Raw genomic sequence first — 20,112 nt, forward strand, 5'->3', positions numbered from 1 at the left:
TGACAGACAGAGAGAGACAGAGCATGAGGGGGGGGAGGGGCAGAGAGAGAAGGAGACACAGAATCCAAAGCAGGCTCCAGGCTCTGAGCTGTCAGCACAGAGCCCGATGTGGGGCTTGAACCCACCAACCGTGAGATCATGACCTGAGCCGAAGTCAGATGCTTAATCAACTGAGCCACCCAGGCGCCCCAGGAGATCCTTTTTAAGACATATGTTCTGTATATGCTGGTCCTTTATGTGTTTATATACTTAAATAGAAAAGTATTTAAGAAATAATGTTTAGTTTTGGAAATTAAAGGACTAAAATTTGTAATTGTTAAACCATAATAAATTATAAACTAGATAGATTATAAGCTTTATTCTTTGTTTAAAAAAATGTTTATTTATTTATTTTTGGTGGGGAGGGAGAGAGAGAGAGAGACAGAGAGAGAGAATCCCGACATGGGACTCCATCCCACAACTGTGAGATCATCACCTGAACTGAGATCAAGAGTCTGATGCTTAACCGACTGAGCCACCCAGACACCCTGATAGATTATCAACTTTAAAAAGTCTTGAGCTAAAAGTGAGCATTGATGGCTCTCTGCCTGATGACTGATTGCTCTTGCAATCTAATTTATACAAACGTGTCCTAATACCCTAACCAGTGAGCTATTGCTATGGTTGTGAAGGCTTTTGTGTGTGAGTACATAGATACGGGTAGAGCTGGCTTGGAGTGCTCTGGGTTACTTCTTAAGAGGGCCTCTTCAGAGGGAAGTGAGATGAATTCTCAACTTCAGATTTTTATAGTTAACTTTGCAGGAGATTATTGCTCTTTAGAAAAACAGCTTCGAACTCAAGAAACTTTATGAAGGGGAGGAAACTGTTAAGCCAAGTGCAAGGAAAGAGGAAATCAACAAAACCATGCCTAGTCCTTTTAATTTTCTGGTTCTCTAGAAGAGATGGAACTAAACTAGTCAGAGTTGGGAACTCAGAGCTTCAGTTTCCGGTTCTTCATTCTCTCTGTCATATCCTACTTACTCTCCTGGCCCATTGACTGAGGCATGGATCCCCTTCCTGAAGATCTGAATAATTGCACAGTGGTAACTTGGTATTTTGGTAGCACAAGAAATGGATTGGTAGAATTGACATTAAATGCCCGTGAAGTTGGTCACACTTGCTCCCTGTAGAAAGTAAGTCCAGATTGCAAAAATATGCTTTCCTGGATTGTGTGTGTGTGTGTGTGTGTGTGTGTGTGTGTGTAGAGCTATGTTTTTAAAGAATTAAGAAAGTAATAATGCTTTGGGAGAGCTGGCAAACAATAATGTGAAGCTAAAATCTGTTCATTAATTTGGATAATGTGCTGAATATTGTCAGTAAGGACATGAATGTGTTTTTTCATTATTACCATGACTCTTACAGTGTGACTCCACATTCAAGATACGTTATTGTCTAACTCACCCCGAAAAAGAGCTGTAGGATAACCTCTTTTTTTTTTTTTTAATTTTTAACACTTATTTATTTTTGAGACACAGAGAGAGCATGAACAGGGGAGGGTCAGAGAAAGAGGGAGACACAGAATCTGAAACAGGCTCCAGGCTCTGAGCTGTCAGCACAGAGCCTGACGCAGGGCTTGAACTCACGGACCACGAGATCATGACCTGAGCCGAAGTCAGACGCTTAACCGACTGAGCCACCCAGGCGCCCCAGGATAACCTCTTTTTTAAGATTGTGTCTGTTCCACTGGGGAACAAAGCTCATAAATGTGAGTGGGAACCAATCAGAGAAACAGTACAACATTCCTGCATTTATTGATGTCATGGTGGCATGAAATATTTTTGTTGACCTTACTTTTGTTTAGTCAGACTACCAGGTTTTTGGATAATATTTGCTGGTACCACAACTTAGTGCTATGAATTTTGATTTCTTGTTGATTTTATGCTTTGTGTTGGGATGGCATGATTCACTCCTCCATTTTCATTGTGAGTTTAAAAAATGCAGATAGCGTATTTCAAAGTACTGAAGTGTGTGTATAATTTAGAACTCCCCAAATATCTTAATTACTAACAAGCTGCTGAGATATAATTTTTCAAGGTTTCAAAAAACAATAAAGGCTGTTTTTAGGTGACTGTATATGAACAGATAAAATAGGAAGTGATGTGGGTAGATAATCAGGAGCTCCTTCTCAGGATTAGTCCATAAGGTGACATGAAGTATTCTCACTGTGTTCTTTTATTTTTGTGGGCTTTGTGTCATGACCCTTTATATATTTTTTTCCCATTCTAACATCTGCTGGCTTTTAAATGGGATAATTTCTTTGGTATTTGCAATGTTTGAGAGATACTTTGAACATACTGGTTAAATTTGGCATTGGGTTCTCATGCTGTGAACTTCATAATCAACCTTTTTTTAATTTTAAAATAGGAATTGCCCTTTATTTCATTGTTCTTTGTCTCCCCCCTCCCCTTTTTAAAAACAGGCTGCAGATACTTTGGCTGTGAGGCAAAAAAGAAGAATTTATGATATCACCAATGTCTTAGAGGGAATTGACCTGATTGAAAAAAAGTCAAAAAATAGTATACAATGGAAGTAAGTTACAAACCAATACCCTACTCTAAAACCTATATTTTTCTTCCTGATGCTGTATAAAATCTGACCTTTATACCGTCTGGCTCTCCCTCTCATTTGGCCTGGTATTCTCAACAGGCCCCTCATCTTTCCCTGGACACTGCTCTGGGCCTCTGTATGTGACTCCTATGTTGGGATATTCCCTTGCTGTCTCCACTGTCTGATTTACACACTGAAAATTCAAATCTTATTTTCTCCCTCAAGCTACTCATTTGGCACACATTGCATACTGCTTTGTATTATTGATCCCTTTCTGCGTGAGCATTTAGCTTCCCAACTAATATAAACTCCTTAAGAATAGGAACTATGTCGTATATATAGGAATATGACCTTGTGTATAGTAGTTGATTGAAATGCATGTTGTCATTCATTAACTGTTGTATGGTTGTATGTTTAAATGTGAAAAATACTTTCTGTCCTGCAAATTCGTCCTCTTTGGCCCTAGTTTTTTCTTTTGTTTTGTTCTGTTTTAAAGCCAGAGTCTCACCAAAATATTAAAAGGTTGTAATTTACCAGCATCTCAGTCTATATCATGCGACTTCCAGGTGTAACTATGTAGCTTTGACATCCTTTTCTTTCTTTCTTTTTTTAAGTTTATTTATTTTGAGACAGAGAGAGAGACAAATGGGGGAGGGACAGAGAGAGAGAATCTCAAGCAGGCTCTGCGCTGCCAGCACAGAGCCCAATATGGGACTCGAACCCATGAACCATAAGATCACAACCTGAGCCAAACTCAGACGCTCAGCTGACTAAGCCACCTACATGCCTCAGCTTTGACATCCTTTTGGTGCCAGTCACTAGCCTGTCCTTTTAGATGAAAAACACCATTAGAACATAGAACTTTTTTTGACTTTATAAAAATTTTTATTTTCTGTATGGCAAAAACACTGAGAATTTTTGTGATTTGATTGTTCTTGCCAATAAATTTTCTAAGCAAATATGTTCAGAGGTACGATGTTTAAATTTTCTAAGGATTTTAATGCTTGATTTTTAGAAGAGTGTAAAGATTTTCGTCTTGAATAAATTACTAGTTCAGTTCTATTACTATAAAAATTAAGTGATGTTAACCTGGGTCTGATACTGGAGATACTGATTCTCATACGTTTTTAAGAGGTGTAGGTGCTGGCTGTAATACTAAAGAAGTCATAGATAGATTAAGATATCTTAAAGCTGAAATTGAAGATCTAGAACTGAAGGAAAGAGAACTTGATCAGCAGAAGTTGTGGCTACAGCAAAGCATCAAAAATGTGATGGACGACTCGATTAATAATAGATATCCTTTTAAATAAGTTACACACGTGGCTGTAGTATATGTATGTATATAATGCATTCTTCCAGTCTGAAGATCAGTTACTTTATTCTAATGTTTCACAAAGTTTTCTAAGTGGATAAAGTATTTTAATTTTATAATATTCTAATAATTTATACTAATATTTGAAAAGTTTTTACCTCTTAAAATTACAAAGTACATCTATTAACATTGTTCCTTTGTTGCACTGAGGAAAAAAAGTCATTACTTTAAATCTACCATTAATAGGATGCAACATGCTAGCTAAAGTGTGCTTAGGGGGTCTCTGAATATTAGAAGGAATTGTTAAATGCACAGGTATATTTAAATAATTGTGCTCAGTGTTCTGAAGTGGTAAAAATTCAGTTACCTCTCAAGTTTTGAAAAATTAATTTTGGCTTGAAAATAAAATATCATGGGCTGGCAATCAATCCAGGATACATTTTTGCCTAATATTAGCTGAAAGATACAACCTACTTGAGGTTGGGGACCAAGGCTTATGTATCCATCATATTAAGTTGTGGGAAAAAATTAGTGATGTACTTCATGTGTTTCCTAAAAATCACTGTTCTCTTAGATATACATGATACTCTCGATTTGTAAGCTTACCTAGATACTTATGGAATCTCTTAATTGCATTTATCTTCTACTACCTCTCATGAATTTTTGACTACTGTATCCAATTTCTTATGTTTTGTAATTTGTTGAATAAGTCCATGATCTCATTTGTTATTTCTTTTCTATGGACCAAAGCTCCTTAACAATTTGATAACTTAAGTGGGGTTTTCAGGCTGTACCTTGTGGAGCCCCAAAACACAAAAACCATTGAACTAGCTGATCATAGACTTCGCTGCACTGCTTTCCAAGATTCTGGCCATTCCCAGACCCCTAAACCATGACCAGGAAAATTCTCAATGTGGAGGCATGTATGGTTGCTCTCCACTCCTGCTGACCACATCCTTTTCCCCATCGCTCTTTCCCCGCCCCAGAAGCCCTGTCTCCATGAGGAATATGGAGGACTCAAATGTCACAAAAATCAAAAGTGGCTTCTTAGAGCAAAGGATGGGTACCCCTCTTATGGACCTTTATCTTTGCCTTTTCAGACTAAAGACGTCTTTATCTGACCATGTGTGGCAACACCTTCATGCACTTGGTCATTTTGTTTATTTTGGCCTGCAGATTTATTATCTTAATTTAAATGCCGAGACCTTGGTATACATGTTGTTCCTTAACTCTTATGGCAGTACATTTTCCTATGTAACTCATGAAGACATCTGTAATTGCTTTAATGGTAAGTACTATTAATTTGTCCTAACATTCTTCCTCTGGTCAACCTATTTAGCGGAGAGTGAGTCAAAATTCCCCCACACACTCACCCTAAGTCATTAGTTTCAGGAACTGTGGAGGTTCTGTGTTACTCTACAGTGCTCTGTAGTGATAGGCTGCCTTTGTTTCCGTTCTCATGACAGTAACTGCTTTGCACAGTTTTCACTTCATTGCCTGCATTGGTGGGTGTAAACTGTGTGTGGGAGGGGCAGCTAAATCAGAGGGAGATTAAACAGTTTCAAAGTCACAGAATTGTAGGGTCAGTGATTAAATTTGATCAAATATATTTCTCACTGGCACCATTTAGAAACCATGTGCAGTGTGCTGGTCACAAATGAACTCAAAGAAAGCGTGAGGGCAGAGTTAGGTTAATCCATTTTATAACCAGGACAGTTACTCCTAACCCTGTTCCATCCCATCCCCTGCCTCCATGTTTTCCCCTTGACAGGACAATACAGTGTATTAATAACATCGGTGTGTGTGGGGGGGGGGGGGGGCGGGGGGGGGGAGGAGGCTGTACCCCATAATTATAATACAAGTAAAATGAAATTTTGTATACATATTTATATTAGTCATGTATGGCCTGTTAAACAGTCATGCATATTATGCACATAAAAAAAAAAAAATCTGCCAAGCACCTTGCCAAGTGAAATCTGATTTTCCAAGGCTATGTTGACAATATGTGTGGCCTTATTGCTTTACTCTGCCACCATATATCCTGAGCTTTCTAAGAAAGTTTGAGAAAGTATTTTTAATTTTCAGCTCAACAGTCTGCTATAGAATTTAGCTTTAAAATTAAGTTCACTTAAGCTCAAGATTTCACACTATCATACCTAATTTCTAGTATCCTTAGTCACTTAAGTAATTTAAAAATCTCAAGTAAACAGTGTTGAGGCTAACAGTTTCAGGAATTTCAGACTTTATGCAAGACTGAATGAAAGCAAAATTAACTTGATCCGAATTTGTTCATGAGAATAGAACTAACGAGTATTTACCCTCTTCTCAGATCTATTACATATATTACCTCATCTAATCCTCAAAAGAAATCTATGCAGTAAGGTTTATTCCCCCCATTTTACAGAATTAGGAACCAAAGCCCAAGGTTACCCAGCCTGGGATTCAAACCCAAGCATCTGATTCCAGAGCTCATACTCTTGCCACTGTATTCCAAGATCAATAGTATTTTCTAAACTTAGAAATTTTTTTCATCAGGTGATACACTTTTGGCCATTCAAGCACCTTCTGGTACACAGCTGGAGGTACCTATTCCAGAAATGGTATGCAGGGTAACTTTTCTTAATGTGGATCTGCTGTCTTAAGAAGGACAAATGTATTATCTTTAGCTGAACAAGAGCTAATTGTGTGTAAACACTTTCAAATACTGCTTTTAAGTTTTCTATCTGAAAGTATTTATATATGAGTTTGTATGTCTTTAGTACTTTAGTAAAATTATAGAAGTGACTGAATAAATCATTTAACATTTTGAGTATAAAAGTTTTTTTATGTGATTTTTTGAGCTAGAAAATATTAAGGAATGAGTAATGATATAATCAATAATCTTTTAAAAAGTCAGTTAAAATGTCTATATCTATAACTGATACAGCAATCCTAGCTGAGGAAAAAGTTCAACTTAAATATCCACCATACCAGATTGCTTGAAATTGGGTCTTTTTCAAAACATTCTCTAGTTGAGTCAAAGACATTTATTGACTCTATTCTATGTATAATTCTATGTTATATATACAATTAGTCCTTTATAGCTTTGCTTATCTTAATTTTTGGTGTTCCAAAGTAGTTAGAAATGTTAATATTTATTCATTTGTTTATACCCAATAACCTTAAAGGGTCAGAATGGACAAAAGAAATACCAGATCAATCTAAAGAGTCATTCAGGACCTATCCACGTGCTGCTTATAAATAAAGAATCCAATTCATCTAAGCCTGTGGTTTTTCCTGTTCCCCCACCTGATGACCTCACACAACCCTCCTCTCAGCCCTCCACTCCAGTGACTCCACAGAAATCCAACATAGCAACTCAGAATCTGCCTGAGCAACATGTCTCTGAAAGAAGCCAAAATCTTCAACAGACTCCAGCCACAGACTTGTCATCAGGTGAGTCTAGAGCCTTTGTTTTAAAAAGTAGAGAAGGAAAAATATGAAAAACGTATTAAGTAAGTTGGAGAGCTTTTCTGAATTTGTCAGCTATGGTCATTCTATTACCAAACACAGGAGGAAAAATGGTAAGCTTAAGAAGTATATAGTGTCTCCTACACAGGACACACTGGGATAGGTATTATGAGGAAAATTTAAAAACAGATCCTGCTTTAATTCTGTTACTATGGATTTATTTTTTAGGTGATATACACACATAATCTGATTGTATATTCAGCATATATAATTGGATACAGTATAATGTGGCTAAGACCGTGTAGCATTATGAATAGTGTGAGCAAGGAAAAGATAGTTAATGGACCTATGTATGCAGTTTTCCTTAGAATTCCATGTTCGGAATTGATAGAAATTTGTTCATTCCCACCCCCCCCCATTAATATTTGCATGTCAACTTTTTTTTTTACTGTTTATTTATTTTTGAGAGAGAGAGATACAGTGTGAGCAGGGGAGGGGCCAAGAGAGAGGGAGACACAGAATCTGAAGCAGGCTCCAGGCTCTGAGCTGTCAGCACAGGGCCAGACATGGGGCTCGAACTCACGAGCGGTTAGATCATGACCTTCTGAAGTCAGAAGTTCAACCGACTGAGCCATCCAGGCCCCCCACATATCAACTTTTTTATCAGAGGTTTACTTTGTAAACCTTAGTCACTCATCTCTTAGTCACTCTAGGATGAATTATTGAAATGTGTTCCAATTACCTTTAAGAAAAATCAAACTACTGTAGAATATAGTGACATTTGCCTCTTCATATTCCTTGTTATACTTTTTATTTGGAAAGTTTAGTTTTATAGCTGATAAATGGTCTCAACTCCAAGTTAGGAAATCTTGCCTTCCTAAATTGTTTAATCTGAAATGAAAATAGCTAAATCTCCAAAAACTGGGCATTAGGAGTACCGTCCACATCTAAATTTGATTCCAAATAAAGGGCCCATGGCAGATATTCTCTCAGTATCTGAAAGAGTTGCTGAATGAATTAAGTCATGCCAGTCTAGATGTAATATTGCAGATCATTAAAAGCTACATTGTACACAATCCAATTTGTTTATTTTTACCTTTGGGATGTGTCTCATTAGAATGTGGCATGAGTCTTACTACTGTGGGAATTCACAATACTTAAGAGTGAGGCTATAAAGATCTAACTGGACACGGTATTTTTCCTCCTTCCTCCAGAAGTATTTCTATACTTAAGATATAGAATGGGGCGTGCACAACAAAGTATACTCCTTAAAAAGTTTATGATCTAATTATAATTAATGGGGGCAAATCTAAAGACAGATAAGCTCTCTGTGGTTTAATTTAGACACCATTAGTAAGTCAGCTTCCACAAAGCGTTAAAAAATTTTTTTCAGCAGTTTTTGTATATAGTTTTGTATTTGGAAATAGTAGAGAAAGTAATTTGGGGTCAGATTTTAGAGAGGACCTTGAATATCAGACTGAGTTGGAACTTTAGCCAATAAGACAAAGATTTGTGAGCAGGGAAGTAGCAACTTAGAAACTGCACACTGGTGAGTACAGGAGTAACAAGAAGATGCTTTTGGCCTGGGAAACAGAAGAGATTAGAGGCAATGGAGAATGAATATATGGTGTCTGCAGTTATGTAACTATAAAAGAACATTACGGCTAAGATGGGTGATAACAATGGGATTGGAAAGAGAAAGAAGAGATTTGAGAAGTATTGTTTAGGTAAAATAAAATAAGTAACTTTAATGTGTGAGATCCGGAGATAAATTAGAGGAATGGAAAGTAATGTTGAAGTTTCGAGATTGGGTAACTGGGAGAATTACAGTACTACTGACTTTGTAAAACCAAGGAGTCAGTTTTGGGAGAATGATGAGGAGTCTTTTGATCTACATCTTGAGTTTAGAAGTTAAAAGTAATGCGAAGCACAGAGTAGGTGCTCATGAAAATGGTATCTTTCTGTAAAGTTCTATACTTTAATAAAAGCTGCTAGTGTTTAACTTTTTAAACACTACTGTTTAAATATATGCTGTTTTTTAAATAACTGCCCTTTTTTTGATGTTTATTTTTGAGAGAGAGAGAGAGAGAGAGAGAGAGAGAGAGAGAGAAGGGCAGAGAGAGACACACACAGAATCTGAAGCAGGCTCCAGGATCTGAGCTGTCAGCTCATATGGGGCTTGAACTCATTCATGAACCACAAGATCATGACCTGAGCTGAAGTTGGATGCTTGACTGACTGAGCCACCCAGGAGCCCCATAACTGCCTTTTAAAAAATTTTGAGAGAGAGAGAGAAAATGTGCATATGTGCATGCGTGTGAGTGGGGGAGGTGCAGAGAGGGAGAGAGAGAATCCCAAGCAGGCTCTGTGCTGTCAGCGCAGAGCCCAATGTGAGAGTAGATCCCATGAATAGTGAGATCATGACCTGAGCCAAAATCAAGAGTTGGATGCTTAACTGACTGAGCCACCCAAGCTTCCTAAAGTAACTGCCTTTTACTGTCAAAATATATAAATAGAACTGTAACAAAACTTTATTATCATATTTGTTTCCAGCAGGATCTATTAGTGGAGATATCATTGATGAGTTAATGTCTTCTGATGGTAAGTAGTTTAAAATTTTACTACTTAAATATCAATAATGCTTCTCTAGAGTTTGTAAGTGGCAAAAGATTGAAAAGAAATGCAGAATGTGTATTTTTTTAACTGCTTAACATCCTATGATGATTCATGAAAAATCTCCCACTTTAAAGTAAATCATAGGCATCCTTCAATTTTTATTTTACTGCATTTCAAGAAAAGAAAAAGGCCAATAAGGGGACACTTATCACTTTCACTGAATAAATTTCTAAACTGTTAGCCCACTAGTCTTTTTCATGTCTGAAGAATTTGGCCAAGAAAAGTAAAATAATATATAGGTAATCTCAAAACCCAGTTTTGTAAATATCCCCACAAAGGCCAATGTCAAGCTACCAATGTGAACTATTACTAACATTACCCATGTCATCATCTAATCTGAAATAATCCTTAAAAATCAATTGCTACAAAATATTATAATTACTTTAATAACTCTCTTGGGCTTTCACCTTCCTGTAAATTCTTGGATTCAGTCCTGTTTCCTAACAAATATAGCCGAACCTAGGAAACTGCAACTGTTAAATTAGCAAATGGTACAATAACCACTTAGAGAATAAACATTTCTGTAGAAACAAAACATCAGCATATTTATGAAGTCTAGTTCCTATTTCTCTTTTCAAAGTAGGAGCTTATTTAGCAGAGATCAGAGGAAATACTTTGACACTGTTTTTGAATCATACATTTTAGTGTATGATTCAACCAACAAAAATTTTAACCTCAGGGCGCCTGGGTGGCTCAGTCGGTTGAGCTTCCCGACTTCGGCTCAGTTCATGATCTCACAGTTCGTGAGTTCGAGTCCTGCGTCAGGCTCTGTGTTGACAGCTGAGAGCCTGGAGCCTGCTTCAGAGTCTGAGTTTCCCTCTCTCTGCCCTTCCCCCGCTCATGATCTGTCTCTCTCTGTCCCTCAAAAATGAATAAATGTTAAAACAAATTTTTTTTAAATAAAAAAAATTTTTAACCTCTATTTCTTAAGCTATACCAATGCATAAATTATCTTTAAATGAGAATCTTTCAAAATATACACTAAACAGAAGTCGTTAATTTGATTACAACTTTTTCTATTATTTCCTAAAAATTCTTATATAACATTAAGAAACATAGTTTCTTTAGATATTTAGATAGATGTATTTGAGAGTATTCTGTGAAACATCATTAACTGTATATAAAACCCATGTTTAACACTGAATTTGTTTTACTTGCAGTGTTTCCTCTTTTACGGCTTTCTCCTACCCCGGCAGATGACTACAACTTTAATTTAGATGATAATGAAGGAGTTTGTGATCTGTTTGATGTCCAGATACTAAATTATTAGATTCCATGGAAACTTGGGACTGTTATCTACCTCTAACTGTAACATTTTAGACTTCTTAATAACCTAAGTATTTAAAATAATGAATGTAACACCTTTTTAGTTCACTGATTCTGAAGTGTTCTCTAATAATTTCTTTTTTACTTCACAAAACTTCAACCATAAAAACAAAGGGCTCTTTTCAACCATAAAAACAAAGGCTTTTTTTCAGGGGAAAAAGTGATTTAATACCCACAAATCCCCTCCCTTCCCCCTTAAGTGATTACATTCTGGGATTTCACCTTTTCTTCCAATTCTGAATCCTTCTGTTTTTTTCCCTCTTATGAGAGGAAATTTAAAGTAGACTAAGGTCATCAAAAACAAACAAAGTTGGCCAGCAGCTCATCCCTTGTCTTATATTTTTTTACTGCCACGAAACTGTCCGTATTTCTGTGTGTCCTCCAATCCAAAAACACATTCACTGCCACTTATAAAGTGAAGGATGTAAACTAGGATATATTAACTGTTTCAGTGAACAGATTTTGTGAAGTGCCTTCTGTTTTAGCACTTTAAGTTTATCACATTTTGTTGACTTCTGACATTCCACTTTCCTAGATTATAGGAAAGATCTGTTTATGTAGTTTGTTTTTAAAATGTGCCAATGCTTGTACATTAACAAGATTTTTAAAAATAAAACTGTATAAAACATTTAATTTATTGGTCTTCTTGGGGTATTTGATGTATCACCAGTGTATTACAATTGAGCCATCAATCTTGTCGCTTCATCAACATTAACTGATTCGTTTTCATGACACTGCTGAGGAATCTGAAGGGAGAAAAATATTGTATTTAAAAATGTAGATAACAACAGTCAACAAAAATGACTTGTATATAATATATTACCTAATTTAATATCTTCTAGTCATACCTTTGGAAACGGAACAGTAAATTCTCGTATTCGGACTCAATGTTTTAGAGTCTGAATGACTCAATATGCTATATATACTACAGAGCCAAGGATAGTAGAGAGCCAAATACTAAAAATTATATTCAAATCACAGGCTTTAAAAAGTTAGAGTTTAGCTTATTAGCCGTAACAAAAGGAAATGATTCACACTCACCAGCTGTTTCTGCAGAGGTTCAAGGGAAAGTCCTTTGGAGAAATGTGCAAGTTCCTTTTGTATATCTACAAAAGCTTTATTCACTCTGTTAACTTTTTCATCATTCACAATGTTTATCTTTTAAAAAAGAAAAAAAGGTTATTAATCTACAATCTTGTAACCATAAATAATAAAATATATCCAACTTTAATTTAATCTTGTTAAACCTAAAAATGTAAAAATTCATCAACCCTACCCATTTGTGGGGATAATTTACACAAAAATTCTTATGGTCTTATTGGGAAGTTTTAGACAAAAGGTTCTGTGTTTTTAAAAATAAGAATTATGTGGACATACATCATATTTAGACATGGTATAGGCACATTAAAATACATGACCACAATCCTAGGCTACAGTCATCTCTCATTGTAAAACGAGGAACCTGGATCAAATGCTTTACTTTTTTTTTTTAATTAATTTTTTTTTAAAGTAAGCTCCGTGCCTGGTGTGGGGCTTAAACTCACCACCCTGACGGCCAGAGTCACAGGCCTTACTGGTTGAGCCAACCAGGTGCTCCACTTTAGACTCCTTCTAACAGTCCATCTCAGAATCCTTCCTTGACCTCCTTGCCTTAACAGAAGTCCCTTCCAGTCTCCTGAGGACAATTTCCCTTACAACCCTCCTCTCTTTAAATCTTGTTTTTCACTGCTGCTCTGAAACCATTTCTCCTTAAAAACTCTGCCCCTAATGCATCAGAATATTCTAATACCTCTTTCCTCATTACTGTCACCTGCCAGCACATTTACTTGCTCCCTCACGAAAGATCTCAAAACTCAGCTCACTGACCTCTCTCATGCCTGGTGAGGGGCTTCCACAAAAACCTAACCCTCTAGTTTCTTAGTCTGTTCAGGTCCTCAACTCCCAGATTCTTTCCCACTACCTACCTCAGCCATCCACTTCCATGGATTACCTTTGGCTGCAACTTGTAACACCTCCTGTTCTTCAAGTTCACTTGGCTTATTAACGATTCTTCAATCTTCCTGAAATCTCCCACCAATTTCACTATTTTTCACTTTCCGTATCGTCACTTTTTCCTTTAGCCAGCCCAGATTCCGTGACCATTATTTAATCAATCACTCCTTTACTCTCTTAACTTTCCTTCTCTTCCTTAATCAAACCTACTTGACAAACTAGTTAAACTCAACTGACAGCTTTTTCTGAGCCTAAAACTGAATCTGCAGAAAATCTAACTGGCTGGCTTCACTTTAAATTCATGATCACAAACTTCAATTTACCATGTATATAGTGCCTGGCAATCTTAAGACCTCCAGTTAGTAAATTAGGCCACTTTTCTGAGAAAACTATCTGACACCTTCCCCAACCAGGCGGCCTACCCAGATTTCCCTCCCTTATATATCTTTCCATTAGCATACGTAAAGTGGCTAGCACTTCTATGCAAACAATATGATCTCCTGTCAGTCAAATACACCAAGTTTTTCCCCAGCATGGGGCCTTCGCATTTGTTATTCTCTCTGCCTGAAGTGTGCTGCTCCCGACACATTCCAGAGCTTTATATTACTATGATAAGGAAAAGACAGGGTTCAGTAGGCAGAGAGGTAAAGATTAGGACCTGAGGTCCCTGGTAGGGAAAAACACTTACTTTGGAACAACGTTGGGAGTGTCTGACCCCAGCAAACCCTTCAGGCATAAGGTTCCTCTTAAAGTAAAAGACCCCACCTACTCCCCTTCAGGCTTCCTTCAGGAATTTGACAAAAGACCTAAGTATGACCATAGGCCACCCCCTGGTACAATGGAAATGAGCCGATCAGGAATGGACAATCCAGCACCAAGACCTGCAAGCCAGTAAGGGTATAAAACCTGAGAAGGAACAAGGGGGAAGGGCTGGGGGGTGACAAGAACCTTATATAACAAGGACCCTTGCCTACAGTCCTTAGGCATTCACTTTGAATGCCCCCTCTCTGTAAAGACAGTTTTCCTACTTACTACTCTTACACTCCAATCTTATACTCTAATAATAAACCTTTGCCTGCTGCTCATTTTCTATGTACACCTCTTCATTCTTTGAAGAGGTGAGACGACGAACCCAGGGTCCTGAGGTAAAAAATCCTGCGGCATTACTTGCTCCCCACCATCTGGATCTTGGCTTGAATGTCAACTTTGAAAGCAATCCTGTGTAAAACTGTCACTCCCTACCCCATCATATCACCTAGCTTTATTTCCTTTATAGCATTTACTAAGTAAGTCATAAAAATGCTCCATCAAAATGCTTAACTTAGCTAGTTCATGAAAACTGAAAGATACAATGTTACATATCTTTGACTATTTTGCCAATTACAAAGTCCTGGAGACCTGACTCCACCTACTACTTAAACTTGAAAACATTTTCTTGAAGAATTTCCTGAAAGAATCTACTTAATCTTGAAGAAGAAATTTCCCATTTCCCAAATATTTTGAGGAAAAAAACACAAAAAACAAAAACAATAAACTCCTTTCTTTCCCAATTTTGCACTTTAAGAAAGTATCTTATCTTCATTTTATAGGTTTTTGTTTGAGTTCTAGATATCAGGGAGATAAGAATTACTAAGAAGAAAAAGAATGGGTGCCGATCAGCATTTCATGTCTCGATTCTGTCAGGAGGTTTTTGAATATATTTGGGGTCAGAGATAAGAACTGTTTCCCACACCATGGTTTTGGATAATTTCTATGCTCTGATAAAAAAGCTTTTAAAACTGTTCTTTGGAGCCTCATGCATTTGCAGTTAAAGTGCTTTTTTCTTGGGGTGCCTCTGTTGGTTGAGAGTCTGACTCTTGATTTTACCTCAGGTCATGATCCCAGGGCTGTGGGATCGAGCCCTGTGTCAGGCTCTGCGCTGAGTGTGCAGCCTGCTTAGGGTTCTCTCTCTCCCTCTGGCCCTCTTCCCCCACTCACGTGCTTTCTCTCTCTTTAAAAAGAAAACAAAAAAAAAGTGCTTTTTTCTTTTCATACATATACATCAAGAAAGGGGGGGTAATTTTTCATTTAAAAAAAAATAAATGTTTAAAATTATCTTGCCTTTGTGAGGAAGGCTAAGAACCTGTTTTAAATAATAACTTTCAGTTTTTCAGTGGCTTTACAACTATGCTTGGCTTGCAAACAATACTGTCAGAGTACTTAAATAATACTCACCTTCTTAAGATTAGTGGTAACCGGTTTTGCTTTGCTTTTAGTCTTAAAGTTTTTTTGGCTGGCTATATGAAATACATTTCTGGACCTCTGTCCTCTTAGTTTGCTCTTGGCCATTGTCTAGGGAAAAAAGAAACAGAACTCAATTAAGCTCAATTTAAGTTTTTAAAATAAAGGTACCAATTTAGTGTAAGAAATTCCATCTTACTCCGGATTTTTTAAAGTTGCTGTACATATTAAATTATTTCAATGTCTTTCGTCACTACTAAGTTTTCTGCTGTTTAATGCAGAGTATGTGCCTAATTCTTTTCTGTATCTCCAATACTTGGCCCATAGGAAGTACCATGTTAATTTCTGCGGGTTGAATTCATTAATACTATCAACACAATTGTTTTCTCAGCTCTCTGCAGCATATGACAACATTAACCACCACCATCCATCCTTCTGTTGGTTTATATACTACTATACCACTCTGGTTCCTATCATACTTTAGGATGGACTCCTCTCCCCTTCTTCCTTTTTCATTCCTTTTTACTTGCCTTTCTCTCCTATGTACACTTCTTCAAAATCAGTCCTTAATTCTGCACTTCCTACCTTACTTTCACAACTTCCATGTCACCTGTATGTGAATCGCTCTTGTTGTGAAATTTTACATATTTTCTTTGCTCTATAGTAAAACATGCACGTAGCCTGTAAATTTTACCTTAGAAATGTCTTTCAAATCTGCTTTAACAATGCATATGAGGAAAATTTTAAAAATATTAATAGTTAAGATTTATTGAGGTTTTAAAATGTGTATAAGCACTATGTGAACATTTTATTGCTTTAGCCAATTTACTCTGCACAACACTGTGGGAGGTACTATTATCCCCATTTTATAGATAAAACTGATGAAAAAGGCTAATTTGCCCAATGTCACACTGTTAGTAATCAAGAAATGTCAGGATTCAAAGCCAGGAAGATTAGATCCAGAGCTAACATCATGTGATTTGGTCTCTCATATACAAATAAAGCCAATACAGAAACATAGTATAGTACTGCCTAGTTCAGGACTGTATTACCAGCATGGTCCCTAGGTCCATTTGGTTGGACCATAGTTTGGCAAACTATACCAATGGATCAAATGAGATCAGGCACCTGTCTCTGTAAGTAAAGTTTTAGTAGAACACAGCTATGTCAGCCTGGTCATGTATTGTCTGTGGCTACCTTCCTGCTACAACAATAGTCCACAAAGCCTAAAGTATTTATTATCTGGCCTTTTGCAGAAAGAGTGCCAACCCCTGGCTTAAGCCATCTGCATTCAAGTCTATGCATAGTGCTGTGCGATGAACCTCTCCAACATTAAAAGTTTCCAGTGACTTTTCCCATGCCTTAGGGACAGTGAGCTTTGTCCTGGTATATTGCCAGAACCCAAAATCTAGCATAAATATGTCAAACACATCTCTTGCTACCTCTCTATACATACCCATCCTAGCCTACAAATTGCTGTTTGAAGACACTTGGCACATTCTTTCTTTCCTTTCCTCAACTTTTATCTCTGGACTTAAATTTATATTCTCCTTCAATGTCTAGCCTCAGTAAACTACTTAGGGACAGCAATGCTTTTAAACACCAACGGTACTCCTCCTACTTATAAAAAAAAGCCAGACATGAACACAATAGGAAATTCATGATTACTAAAGAGGAAGTAGAAAATACACATCATATCCCCCCAATTAAATAATCTAAAATCCTTCTTCCAATAGTAACCAAAAATCCAATCACTCATCTAGAATTTATTAATAACGTACTATGTGCCAGCTATGCTATAAATGTGACAATACAAAAACATGTATGTGATACAAACACGGACACATGATATGTGTCGCTACATGAAGCATACAAATGGACACAAGAGGGAGAGGTCTACTAGAGTCGTGGACTTGAGAAAGGTTTGTGGAGAAGGGAATACCGTGGTGGCTGAGGCAATACCGAAATTTTGTTGACAACAACGTGAAAATTGGGATGACAAGAGACAACGAAAAACTGGTACCCTGACAAGGGCTTAAGGCCCAAAGGCACCTTGGTTTCAGGCCTCGGCCAGCAGGCACGCCGCTGCCCAGTAGGATTGCCCTGAGGCCGCGCGCGATGGAACCCAGCCGCCGGGCCTCAGCGGTACAAGACCCACCGGTCCTGTCCCAACCCCCTGAAACTTCACGACAGTTTGCCAGAAAATTTATCAACATCTTACCATACCTTCGATAACCTCGTGCAGCACGTCAAACTCCAAGCGACGCCATCTGCACGCACACGATCCAGGAAGTTCCGGGGGGAAAGGAGCCAGTCAAAATTCCTCCCACAGGCCATAGTTCCGCCCACCGAGCGGAGTCCCACCCACAGAGCACGGCCTGACACAGACGAAGCCCCGCCTACCAAACGTAGTTCCGCTCAGAAGCGGGTTCCCACCCTCGTAACGTAGTCCCGCCCATAGAGCCTGCTCAAATGCTGAGCTCCTTCCAAACCTAGCGAAGCCCCGCCCACAGGGTGAAGTTCCACCCACCATGGGAAATCCCGCCTCTAGAGCATCCCTTACTTTAGGCAGCATTGAGGAGTCGTAGTCTGCTCCGGCAAACTGCAGGCGTTGGAGACGCAGCCAAGCAGGACTTCAGGGCTGATGGGTATGTGCACAGAAAGCACTGAGGCGTTTCTGAGGTTCCGAGCCTTAAAGACAGTCACCAAGGGGTCGGCCCTCAGCCGCAGACTCCTGACTGTCTCTGCCCAAGCTCCCAGGAGGTGGCGCTGTGCACCTCTGGGTGGCGTTCGGGGCTTGGCTGGAGGTGCAAAGAACCTTGTTGGCTGGAGAGATCGGGGCTATAACCTCGAAAGGGGAAGTTTGGAATGAGCGAGGAGATGGAATGCTTTTCTCGTGTAGTTTCCTTGCTCCAAAAAGAGAATTTCTAACAGCACAGCCGAGGTACAAGAAAATATAAAAAGAAAATAATTATCAGGGAACTTAGAAAAACTTAGAAGAAACATTTTTTGCCTTCTGGTTGTGAGTTCGTGTGTATTTCTCAATTAAGACATTTTGGGTTGAGTTTTCTAGAAAACTGATTCAATTCTACTAAGAGGAACTCCTCATTAAGTTTTCACATGTTTATTTTGATGAGTTCATAGGAAAATCCAGATTTTAAACGCATGTAGAAGTACTAACATTCATATATCAATTTATTACTTTCAAGAGTTTAGCCTACACTAAGTATCAAAATAAAGCCATAATTCCACTCTCCTTTTGCACGGAAAATACTAGCTACCAAGGTTCATATTTTAAGCTGTTGACCGGCATTCGCAAAACTAGTACTGAACAAAACCAAACTAGGATTTTGTGGGTTGGCTCTGGGTCAAATTTTCCGCCCAAACAGCCACTTGCCTGCTTACAGGAAAATGAGCCGCTTATACAATAAATCGTGTTATTATGTTAATATTCATCACAAAAAAACTAGGGGATATATTAAGGAAAGAAATAATTACCTGTCAGTGTGTTTATTCAAATATTGTATTCTAAGAGTGACTTTTTAAAAAAAATTTTAACGTTTATTTCTTGAGAGAGAGACAGAGCGTGAGCAGGGAAGGGGCAGAGAGAGAGGGAGACAGAGAATCCGAAGCAGGCTCCAGGATCTGAGCTGTCAGCACAGAGCCTGACATGGGGCTCAAACTGATGATCAGGACCTGAGCCGAGGTGGGTCGCTTAACCGACCAAGCCGCTCAGGTGCCCCTAAGAGTGACTTTTAAAAAACAACTTAAAATGCTGGTATAAAATACCAGTAGTGTGCAGGGGCAAAACCAAAATTACAGAAAATCATCAGAATCTTTTACAAGGCCCGAGTTACCCACAAGTACTGAAGCAAATAAGGCAGGTTTAATTATGGTTACTTGAATGTGAAGTTACTGATGTATATGAGGAAGACAAATAGATGTAATAGAATGACATCATAGTGTTTATGAAAACTTATGGGACTGGCTCTTTTATTTGAAACGGTGAGATAAAGATACATCCAGCAAAGAAATAGCATGGTTATACAGGCAAAAGCAGAAGCATTGTATGAGGTGTGAGTGAGAAGTCATGGATTTCTGTTTGACCTTTCTCACCAACCAATAGTGTGATTATGAAAAAGTTACTTCATTTCTCTGTGCTTCCCTTTCCCATATGTAGATGGCCATTCATAGAGTATGCCCACTTCAGAGAATGTCCATTCTGTTCAGCATCCTTTCTGAGGAACCGTTCTTCTCCCATTAAGTGGTCCTGGTTGAGCTGATAATTACAGTCCTCCTTGAAAGATTTTCCAACTAGAGCTGGTGAGGAATGCTGTTTCCTGCATTTAGTGTCTTTGTATTGGGATGATGTGAAATTAGGGCTGCTATTAGCCATCTCCTCCAGCAACTTGCAGGAGGCCTGTCTGCAGTGGGAGGGAACGAGGGCAAATTACAAAATAGAATAGATCTGACTGAACAATAGAACACAGGGCCCTGATGATGTCATTTGAATCTTTGGATTCAGCCATAGATGCAAGAAAGATGTATCC

General features: G+C 38.1%; 2 protein-coding genes across 5 annotated transcripts in view; one reads left to right on the top strand and one right to left on the bottom strand.

The window, feature by feature from the left end:
* Positions 1-11,983, top strand: part of E2F5 (E2F transcription factor 5) — a 27,539-nt gene extending 15,556 nt beyond the window's left edge. Inside the window, exons 2-8 of one of the 2 annotated variants that reach the window (XM_042973243.1) lie at positions 2,459-2,568; positions 3,719-3,880; positions 5,143-5,186; positions 6,434-6,498; positions 7,066-7,333; positions 9,902-9,949; positions 11,185-11,983. In XM_042973243.1, coding sequence (XP_042829177.1) covers positions 2,459-2,568; positions 3,719-3,880; positions 5,143-5,186; positions 6,434-6,498; positions 7,066-7,333; positions 9,902-9,949; positions 11,185-11,294 — 807 coding nt within the window. In that variant the 3' untranslated portion in view covers positions 11,295-11,983. The remainder of the gene's footprint in view (positions 1-2,458; positions 2,569-3,718; positions 3,881-5,142; positions 5,187-6,433; positions 6,499-7,065; positions 7,334-9,901; positions 9,950-11,184) is intronic. The other variant, XM_042973244.1, reaches the window with a different exon arrangement.
* On the bottom strand, positions 11,967-17,895 carry RBIS (ribosomal biogenesis factor). 3 transcript variants are annotated; one of them, XM_007084314.3, is made up of 4 exons: positions 17,789-17,895; positions 15,557-15,673; positions 12,392-12,508; positions 11,967-12,096 (listed from the first exon to the last, which is right to left on the bottom strand). In XM_007084314.3, the coding sequence occupies exons 2-4, from the start codon at positions 15,668-15,670 to the stop codon at positions 12,025-12,027; spliced, it is 303 nt and encodes a 100-aa protein (XP_007084376.2). In that variant the 5' UTR covers positions 15,671-15,673; positions 17,789-17,895; the 3' UTR covers positions 11,967-12,024. The 3 variants fall into 3 exon arrangements, with proteins under 3 accessions (XP_007084376.2, XP_042829179.1, XP_042829180.1); XM_042973245.1 differs by lacking the exon at positions 17,789-17,895 and adding an exon at positions 17,615-17,694; XM_042973246.1 differs by lacking the exon at positions 17,789-17,895 and adding an exon at positions 17,505-17,527.
* Positions 17,896-20,112: the final 2,217 nt, after the last annotated feature.

This window comes from Panthera tigris, chromosome F2, assembly GCF_018350195.1.
Source record: "Panthera tigris isolate Pti1 chromosome F2, P.tigris_Pti1_mat1.1, whole genome shotgun sequence".
Taxonomy (NCBI): Eukaryota; Metazoa; Chordata; class Mammalia; order Carnivora; family Felidae; genus Panthera; species Panthera tigris.

Coding starts and splice junctions, on each gene's coding strand:
- RBIS (XM_007084314.3), bottom strand. CDS start 15,670: ATGGCCAAGAGCAAACTAAGAGGACAGAGGTCCAGAAATGTATTTCAT. Junction 12,509..15,556: donor TTACCACTAATCTTAAGAAG/GTGAGTATTATT, acceptor CTTTTTTAAAAG/ATAAACATTGTGAATGATGA. Junction 12,097..12,391: donor AACCTCTGCAGAAACAGCTG/GTGAGTGTGAAT, acceptor TTCTCCCTTCAG/ATTCCTCAGCAGTGTCATGA.